Source organism: Lygodium microphyllum, chromosome 1, assembly GCF_053477565.2.
Source record: "Lygodium microphyllum isolate KBCC chromosome 1, Lygodium_microphyllum_v1.1.10, whole genome shotgun sequence".
NCBI lineage: Eukaryota > Viridiplantae > Streptophyta > Polypodiopsida > Schizaeales > Lygodiaceae > Lygodium > Lygodium microphyllum.
Genome location: NC_141135.1, coordinates 174,503,049 through 174,513,668, shown reverse-complemented (window position 1 = coordinate 174,513,668; position 10,620 = coordinate 174,503,049). Strand labels below are relative to the sequence as shown.

Here is a 10,620-nt window from a genome sequence, read left to right as displayed (position 1 = left end):
GGCCTCGAAGCGACAGATGGCGGACTTCTTGCTCCTTAAGTTAAGAGATTGATCGGTGTGTAAGTTAGATACAGCAGAAGCAGGAAGGACACTGTTATTCCTATCATGATCGGCCGGCCGCGGGATCTTGCGATGAAGATGCAGGAGCTCGCGGTCACTATCATATGAATGGCCATCATCTGGTTTCATCTTGTTGGTATCGTTAAGGTGGTAACGGACAGCTGGGTCGGATGTAGCGACGTCGGGCACCAGGGGCGCAGGCATTGTTTATGCTGTGAATCAGCGAGATGACACGGAATAGAAAAGCACGTTCTTGGAATTGTAAGACGATGACACGGAACAGGAAGAAGCTCTTCAATCTACTTTTCAATATTGCCAGTAGCTTAATAGGAAAAGGCAGTTCTCATTCATGGATACGTGGAAAAAAGATGATCATTGGTCTTCTCCATGGGCATTACTTTCCTAGAAAATTTTAGGTAAAGGAGAACTTGTGGGACCAGGGCTCGATTCTCAAGGGTGGCTGAACTTTTCCTTACAAATATTCTCAAATTGACTACAATTCCTTTGAAGGGTAATAGATTTGAAACTTTCTCTAAAAGGGTAATACCCTTTTTAAGAGTAGCCTTGTAGTAGGAAAAAAGCCACTTTTGTAGCAATATGGGCCTTCCAATTCCTCAATCAAAGAGAATGATTAAGAGAAAATAGTTTCAAGGAGATGTAATCAACACAAGAGAGTATCAAAATAAATAGAAAGGCTCTACATAAGCTAGGAACTATATATTTTTATGCCCATCCTTGAGACCACTTTCACAAAAAGTAAAAAAAAATTAGTGCTTCTAATCAAAACCACATCAAAACTTTCTTTATCAAGCTAAAACTTTCATGAAAAAAAGATTGATACGTATTGCATGCATACCCATTAAGAGAGTTGCATTAGATAAAAATTGTTAATTTTTTTAAAACAGAGGCACCAAATAACATTATTGAGTGTTGTTCTGATAAATTTTCATGCACTTTTAAACATCTACTTTTGAAAAAAAAATCCACTTGAAACTTATTTGAAATATTTTATTATTTTATCTTAAAATACTAATAGCAAATATAAAAATCTTGAACTCAAAATTCAAAATCAATCTTTTATTAACTTACATGTAATATTCATTTTTATAACTATAAATTTTGTATAATTCAAGGTATTAAATCCTCATCTTTATATTTTGAAGGTTCTTTTAGAAATTCTTACAAAATTTTTCACATTTGACTGTGATTTTTTAGGAATATTATTATTTTTTAAAAATCCACAAACCAAGGGAGTTAAACTGACTGGCTATTGTATGAGGACATTACTTTATAGTAAAAGAGCTCAATTGAGGTATTTTTGCACTGTAGGAGAGGGTTGTGGGAAGAGTATGGACACCGAAGGGCCTTTTGGCACCTATTTACTCCATTCGGTTGAAGCAGGGTTGCCCTCTCTCTCCAACATAATTGGCATGTACATTGATGGGATTGTTGATTATATTTCACATGAAGGAGATAGAGGAGCTCCACTAGTGGCACCTAGATACCTATCCTATAGTATGTAGATGACATTGTATTGATAGTTGACTCTCTAGAGGGTCTACAAAGACACTTGGATGCATTACACTCCCATACTTTGGAGACTGGGCTTTCAATGAATCTTGGTAAAACCAATGTGATTTTATTTAATACTATACCACAGTGGGTCAGGAGATCAGCACCTAAATTCACATGTGGACCTAGCCAGCTAGAGTATGTGAATTCTTATACATACCTTGGAGTCTTACTCACATGGCCTATCTTTTCTATGCGAGAGGCAGAAGACACTAGACTTACTCTTCTGGTGGATACACAACACTAGGTAGTTTGGAGAGGATGTGCTCACAGGTGCAGTTCCAAGAACCCCGCACCAAGCTATGGCTCTTTGATACACCGATAAGGGCACACTTATGACGGATGAAGGTCGATGGAGAAACCCCTAGTGTCCATGATATCCAAGATTATCAGATGTAAGGCCTCAGTTCCACATGAGATCATCAGAGCTAAGCTAGCAAATACATCGATTGTGGAAGAGGGCCTTACCCGATCGGTCACATACATACATAGCCTATGGGACTTACCCCCCAAACATAGATATGCACGGCTGGCTCTTGAGTCCTCTAGGCAACTTGCTAGAGAGGGTGATACTTCATGTTGGTATGCACAAATGTTGGCTTGGTTTGGGCTACATGGCTTTAGCATGGACAAGTTAACCCCCTTCCACTACTCCCTTGATGCACCATCTCTTGATTTGAGCAAGCTAGAGATTCGTAGGATCATCACGATGGATATTATCTAGTTGGATATCATTTGAACATGGTTGATGCCAGGGGGAAGAGCTAGGGACAACGATGGCTTTCTACCACGAGCATTTCTTTCATAGTATAGATGATGGATTTATTGTTCGCCCGAGATATATGGGCACCCACCTTTTCCATGGGATTAAGTGTACTATTGGCTAGTGTTGTGCACCTTCTCACATCACCTAGAGATTGAGATTGGCAGATATAGATCCATCCCACTAGAGGATACCATATGCCAAATATGTCAGCTAGAGCTAGAGATAGAGGAGCATTATATATGCCGCTGTGGCTGCCTAGCGTATTATGAGATCCGTGGTCATTTCCACTATCTCTTTCGAGACGGATTTGGACCACTATATCCAAAGTCATGGATTTTACTTATCAACAATGCCTTGGCCTCTTCTCCTTGAGATGCAATGGCTTTGTGACATGTGGCTCAAGAATACAACGCTTGAGGACATTGAGCCCCTTTATAGAGGCAACTCATAGAATTCTTTGCAAAGGAGACTCAAGAGACTTTAGTAGAGTTCCAGCCTCAGTCCACATGAGAGAATCTCTCATTGCCACAGCCCACACACAAACAAAAAGTATTGATTGATCAAGTCGTTCAACTTAGCTGATGCAAATGTCCTATGTCTTGAAAAAGACACTGATGACACCTTCATAGGCAAATACAGGGGATTATTGCTCGAGCTACAACAAGGCCCTCCATACCCACATGAGATTGTACCCTGTGGAGCTCATTGTTACTAGATAGAGCTCTATGTTTTACACATAGCCATAATTACTTTCCTTTCTTATTTTTCTTTGTGCTACATATTTTTCCCAAACAGTTGTACCATCGTACGAATGATTGTAACTCATGGTCTCATACGTCATTTCGACCTTTTTACAATGTTATTATATCATTGCATTTCATTTCATTTCTTACTTTCTCTCTCTTTGTCTCTCTCATATTCCACCTCTCTCTCTCTCTCTCTCTCTCTCTCTCTCAAGCTTCAACCTTCTTCAATCTGTGATGAAATTTTTTTCAAGAAAACCAATGAGTTTATTCATGTCCCATCTCCATAATTATACAAAAAAATTCAATAGTTCTTGCCAATTAGTCCCCAACTTTATCTCCTATGGAGGATCCATTAAAGGAAGTGTGCCCCACAAGGCCAAACTAGTCAAGTATCCCTTGCACGGTATGCTTGCGAACTCTTTTTAGTACATGTAGTAGATCTTTTAGATGTAATAGACCCTCATCTCTTTGCACCAATTTATAAACATTGATAGAATAATAATGAACTGAAATTTCTTTATATATTGCAGGCAATCCATATCTTGAATATAAAGTTGATAGAAAACATTTACACTTTAGTTACCACTAGCTTGAATTCAATCATGATCTCAAGGTAAAACTGTTGATAACTGTAGCACATGCTAGATCCACAAATGACACTTTCCTTGAGTTTTCCACTTATATTTATCAAATGGATATGGAACACTCTCTCTTCATCCGTAGTACATTAGTCCTCTTTGTTACTTATTTTTACTACATGTAGATAAGGTAGCTCCAAAAATATTCAAGTGTGCTTCAAGTCTATGTTTCATCCTTGTGACCACTTTACATAAGTCTTGATGTAGATGGAAATGAGGCTCAATTCTAAAATAAAGGGTCGTGTAATGCTATCGTTTCAGCCTTACATTTGATTCTTGTGATTTCTTCATATACGACTCTTCATTGAGTGGAGATATGAGCCTCAATTTGAAACTTCAGCCACATGCAACTTTATTTATCATGATACACAAGTCTAAATCTAAAATGAACATCAAGTTCAAATTTCCTTCTATGCTCAAGTGTTATTTTCCTTCTATAAATTTATCCTCTATATTCTTTTTCACATCCACAAGCTCAATGATATTTCAAATGTTCAAACTCTCTACTATAGCCAACATTTGATCCATGTGAACAAGTATTATAACCATTAACTTCTTTGATACTAATTATCAATAATAAAACTTCATAAGCCAAATAAATTATTAAAAATTATTTAAATTATCCATATTGAAATATAAATTTGGTATGAAAAATGTAAATCTAGTACAATGGATATGGAGATGGATATGGAGTATTACTATAACAAATATATCTTTCAATATACAAAATATAAGGTGTGTGTGGCATAGGACAACAATGTTCATAAAGATAGAGGAGACTAAGGACTTGAATTGATTGCCATTATATAAGAAGTATAATAACTAAAATTTCATGTTCTAGGATCCGTAATATATCCCACCATGAACTATAAGAATATTATCATTAGAAGTTTCTATGATATCCATATCAAACAACCTATGTACAAATACAAAAATTGGTTGTGTCTTGCTGAAAATGATACACTTAACTATTAGGTCCTCACATATTCCATGGAGATCCAATGATGAAGATAAGAGAGATATTTCTCTAAGAGCAAAAAGTATAACTTCATTCACTATAACATATGAAGGACATACCATTGAAATCTCTAACATGAATTCAAGAGAAGAAGGTTTAAAGTGTTAGGTCTTGCCATCAATTTGGGAAGGTTGTCAAATGAATACATTGAAATAGGTGTCAAAATATGTACCTTACTCATCTTATGCACCAATCATTATTTGCACTTGTCATGTCTAGTTGCAACCTTTGAACACGCCTCACTAGTCAAAAGACTATAGCTCTTCATGACAACTCATTCTATGGTTCATGGATAATCTAGTTATAATAACTGATTATCCATAAAGTATTGCACATGTTGTCATAGCAACACACTTATAGCTTGTATCTGTACTTGATAATGCAACAATGGGTTGTTTCTTAGAGCTCCACTTTCAAGTCAAACTACATAGCCACTAGTAAACTTCTAAAAATACACACTACCTACCCAATCTACATTAGTATAACCAAATAATAGCACCACCCAATTAGCCTTATAAAATATACCATAATCCTATATGGCCTTAAGGTACCAAAAGGTATGTCTCATAATATCAAATGAAGCTTGAACTAACTCTCCAACCTAACTATGTAGGTACAATCAGGCCAGGTGATAGTGGTGAAGATCAAACTTCCCACCATCTTTCTATACATTGTAGGATCCTACAATATCTCATTCACATCAATAGTTAGGCATAGAGATTGTCTTACAATCAGCCATACCATACTTCATCAACCTATCCAATATATACTACCTTTGTGTGAGTGCCATATCCTCTTTGATGTTCAAATCACCTAAATGCCAAGAAAGTACTTCAACTCTTCCAAATCATTCATGTCAAATTTTTGCTTAATAAAACTTTTCACATGCTCTATCTCTTGCCATTATCATCCCCAGCTATCAAATATTCCATATATATGGTAATCATAACAATGTCCCTGTCATGCTCCATAAAGTGAGTGGTCTGCATTTTGAACATGAAAACCAAGAGAGAAAATATATTGTTCTATCTTGTCATGCCATGCTCTTGGTACCTGTTTCAGTCCATACAAGGATCTATATAGCCTACACACATAATTGGGGTGAACCATGCTCTTGTAACCCTGTGGTTGCTCCATGTATATCTCTTCTTGCAATTCACCATGCAACAATCATTTTTTACATCAATTTGATGAAAGAACCAACCTTTGGCTATAGCCACTATAATAACAACTCTTACAATTGTCATCTTTGCCATTAGAACAAATATCTCCTCATAATCAATCCTATAAGTCAATGCATAACCTTTGGAAACTAGTCTTACATTATACTTTCTCGTTCTTCCACTCGCATTATGTTTTACCTTGTATATCCACTTGTAACCTATAGCTTTCTTTCCCTCATGTATTGGAACCATTTCCCAAGTGTGATTTACATCCAATGCATCCATTTCTTCATCCATGGCTTTCTCCCATTGCAAATGACAATTTTCTTACTCAAAACAAGTGGGCTCAATTGATTTTATCACCTTTCCCATATATGCATAACGATGAAAAACATAACCATCATATGTCATCCTATTTACACGATACCTTACTCTTGTTGACCTACATATTTGCGATGCACTATGTGGCCTTTTTACATTAACCTTGTCTTTTCTTACACTAGGTGTATAAACAACTAGAATGCCAAACTCCTTATCTACACTTTAATCTCAACCCTTAGATCCACCATCTACATAAGATTAACCTTCTCTTTTCTCACACTAGGTGTATAAACAACTAGAAAACCAAACTCCTTATTTGCACTTTGATCTAAACCCTTACATCCACCATCTACATAAGAATAGCCTATAGAAACATGTGGCACACTAAGTGCTACAAATATCTTTTCTTTATCTTTTGTTAGCATGTTTTACACTTATAGATGTCCTATTTGCAATAGCCTATCACTCCATGGTCTCTTAGTAGACCTATTAGAAAAATACTCTTTAGGTCCACTCAATGTATATGACTGTGGATGCATTATTTTTGCAATCACATTTTCTTTGACATAATTTGCAAAAATTTGTTTTTGAACAACATAGAACTGCTAATCTCATCAAACACAATATCTTTTTTCACCTATAAGTTGGGTGTAATTTGATTGTAATAATCATAATGCTTTTTCTCAAGTGAATAACTAACAAATACACACCATTTAACTTTCAAATCCAACTTATTTTTTAGCTAGTCAAGAACATGTACATATACAATGCATCCAAGTACTTAACATGTGATAAATGTGGCTTCTTGCTAGTAAAGTTCTGCTCTAGTGTCACATCATGTCTCAGCCCTATAATAATGAGGCATGTTCTTTTTAGCCATAAAAGCTTCTGCAATTTCTACAATGTGTATGTTCTTCCTGTTAGCGACACCATGATTCTATTTGCAAACTATATATGCATGTAAACTACCTTTGATTTCCATGCTATTTGAGAATATTAATGATTTCATCGGAGAGGTACTCTTTCCCCCTCCTGGTGCTGACCTCATGCAATTAATCTTCACATATATTTTTCAATTATATTTTTAAAATCTTGAAAGCTAGAGAACACCTCACTTTTCTCCTTCATGAAATACCTTCCTTGTATGATTATCAATAAAGGTTACATAACACTCTCTACGTGAGTAATAGGATATATTGTATTGTCACTTATTTCCACCAAACCATGTGTTTTAGGATTTTTTATTTTTCTAAAACATTCTCAATGAGATCTCATATGATTAGAGATACCTAAATCCACATTCCATACATTATTAGTCATTACTACTAATGATTTTGTATAAATTATATTAATCATGTTTTATATAACAAATAACTTCAATTATCAACTTGATTACTGATATATAGATAATTGTTATATCCTCTTCTTCCATTTCTATTATTTCGACCTCTTCTCTTTTTCTAGAAAATTATATGTAGTATGACCTTTATGACCATAGTTGTAGTAGTCTTTGTTATCATAACCTGCATTCTGTTTTCCATTTCCTCTAGGGCTCCCTTTGTTAGAAACTGCGAGGAAGATGAAAGATGAATGGAAGCGAGGAGAGAAGAGAGATAGGAGACACCGGAAGTGGAACCCCAGAAGTGTGTCAATTGAGCACACATGATATGAATATATAGATGGGACCTGGGGCGCTATATATAGACAGACTATATATAGCTAACATATATATAGATAGACTATATATAGCTAACATCCCCCGCTCAAATAAAGGTCCCTTACTATGGATGAAAAAACCCTTGGGGGCTCAAGGGAAAAACCCACAGCTCTATATAGGCCTACCGTTATATTAATATTCAAAATATAAAATTACAAATTTGAACTTACAAGAGCCTATTCATGGGCATCAAAGAAGCTACATCACTCGTGAATTACAACATCAACGGAGAAGGAGCTACATCACTCAAGAGCTACATCACTCCTGAATTACAACAACCTATTCAGAGGCATCAAAAGAGCTTTATTACTCCTAAATATACAACATGTGAAATAACGATAAGCGACATCACTGTAAAAGATAAAATCTCCAAGAAATTCCCTCAACTGAACTTGGGATGTAAGCAATATATCTATCACATCAAAACTTAAAGAAAAACATTAAAAGAAAAATGTTACAGTGATATTAGAGCAACACAAGGTCTATAGAGACGGTTCGCGACGCCGCTCTATAGACAACATAACACATGTGGGGCCCCATGAACAAAATATAAATAAAACAATTTGTCATCAGCTGGAATATAGACGCTCATCGGCTGGAAAGAATATAAACGAAATAATGTGTCATCATCTGGAATATAGACCCTCATCAGTTGGAAAGAATATAAACAAAACAATGTATCATCAGCTAGAATATAGACACTCATCAATGGAATAATGAACGAGGACGATCATCATGAAGCATCAGGTTGGAATTTGATACCACAATTGTGAAGATCACTTCCACTATTAGTGCACATGATAGCTGTCTTATGCTATTGTTGTTTGCTCAATTTGGCCGTTCCTTGTCTTTCTGTATCATCAGGTTGGAATTTGATACCACAATTGTGAAGATCACTTCCACTATTAGTGCACATGATAGCTGTCTTATGCTGTTGCTATTTGCTCAATTTGGTCCGTTCCTTGTCTTTCTGTATTTTTATCTCCAGTGTTGTATCAAGTATGCATTGACACAGATTGCTTTGATACCCTTTCTTCAGATCCAGTCCTTCTCCTGAAGCTTTAAAGGAAGGTACACTTCAGACAGGTACTGGAATCCAAATGAGCTCAAAGCTTGGATTTCTGCTTTCTCCTTGGTCTTCACCATTAACTCTAGCTCAGCATACCAATTAGGATCTTTCCTGATAAAATCCTCTTGGATTTCTGCTTTCTCCTTGGTCTTCACCATTAACTCTAGCTCAGCATACCAATTAGGATCTTTCTTGATAAAATCCTCTTCCAATAGTTTTCAGTCTTAACATCCTGATCTGTCATTGGAAGACAACACTGCTCAGGAATCTTATACTTGTTCAGATCAGATGGCCGAACACCCAACCACTTGATATCTGGAGTGGTGAGGTTGTAACTATCATAGGACATATTTTTTGACCCACTCATATACACAGAGAGGATGTTTAACCCATATGGATCACTATCATAGAGCATCACTCTTCATTTCCCCAACCTTGTCTATGTTTGGTGGGATAGCCTTGCCCCCCACTCCCATTTTGGTACAGTCAATTCTATCCCCATCTTCAGTGAAGATGAGATGCCCAACCACAACTCCTTTCTCAGATGCAACAACATTCAGGCTAGATCTGGTGCAGCCTATCATGCATGAAACATCATCCAAAACAGTTTCTGACTGGCCTTGATCCTGAAACATATGTGACAGTATCTGACTGGCCTTGATCCTGAAACAGCTTCACATCAGTATAGAAGAGGTCGCGCTTGGTGACATAAATCTGTTTGATGCAGAGATGATGCACCAACTGCAGGATGCGAGTGGTGATGGCCGTCTTTCGACAGCTCGAACTGTTTGCAAACTCACGTAGTGAAGCCTTGTCTTTCAAGACAATACGGTCAAGCTCTGGCACAAACAGCTAGTTTGCACCGCTGCGGGAAGGCACATTATAGCCAAATCCATTGCCAGACAAGATAGATTTCGCAACAGAAAGGATGCATTTCTCAATTTCCAAGACGACGGCATCAGGGCTAAGCTCAGCGACCTCTTTGAAGGAGTGTGGGAGGTGGAGGTCAGCGAGAGAGCGGCTCGGACTCGAATAACGCTTAAAAAGCGTCCTTCAGGAAGCTGTAAGAGAAGGTGATAAGGCGCCTGGGGAAGCCGTTCTTAGGCAGAGAGGTAGAGGCAGGGGCAGGGGCAGGGGCAGGGGTAGAGGAAGAAAAAGACGGCCATGGCCATGCAGATCATCATCTTCATCAAGCCGATCACATCCGTGCTCCCTTCATACTGCCCCCTCCCTATCGCCCCTACAATGATGCCTCAATCGTCCTGTACCCCTACCATTGACCTCTCGCCCTTGCTATGCCAACAGACAGAAGGCAATGCCGGCAGCGACACTGGTGAGGACCAGGCGCAACGCAAGACCTTTGTGCTCTCCCAGATCCACACCGCCTGCCGCGACTAGGGGTTCTTCCAGGTCATTTACCATGGTGTCTCCCTGCGCACCCTCGAATGCCTCCACAGGGGTTTCCTTGACTTCCTAAACCTCTAAGCTCCGAGAACTACCTGTTTGACGAGGCCGGCAGGCGCGGTTCTCCTGTGTGAGAAGCCAAGGGT

General features: G+C 37.7%; 1 protein-coding gene across 1 annotated transcript; it reads right to left on the bottom strand.

Annotated features, from left to right (window-relative positions):
• Positions 1 to 9,036: 9,036 nt before the first annotated feature.
• Positions 9,037 to 10,029, bottom strand: LOC148041989 (DNA topoisomerase 6 subunit A3-like). Its single transcript, XM_087700832.1, has 4 exons — positions 9,950 to 10,029; positions 9,727 to 9,854; positions 9,505 to 9,647; positions 9,037 to 9,261 (listed from the first exon to the last, which is right to left on the bottom strand). Exons 1-4 carry the CDS (start codon positions 10,027 to 10,029, stop codon positions 9,037 to 9,039), a joined length of 576 nt encoding a protein of 191 aa, XP_087556958.1.
• Between the last annotated feature and the right edge of the window lie 591 nt (positions 10,030 to 10,620).

Bases quoted from the DNA above. Each gene is read 5' to 3' on its own strand.
- LOC148041989 (XM_087700832.1), bottom strand. From the start codon at position 10,029: ATGCCGTCGTCTTGGAAATTGAGAAATGCATCCTTTCTGTTGCGAAAT. The intron at 9,855-9,949 runs GTGCCTTCCCGC...GTTTGCAAACAG, and splicing joins GCAATGGATTTGGCTATAAT to TTCGAGCTGTCGAAAGACGG. The intron at 9,262-9,504 runs GTTGGGGAAATG...GATTTTATCAAG, and splicing joins TCCCACCAAACATAGACAAG to AAAGATCCTAATTGGTATGC.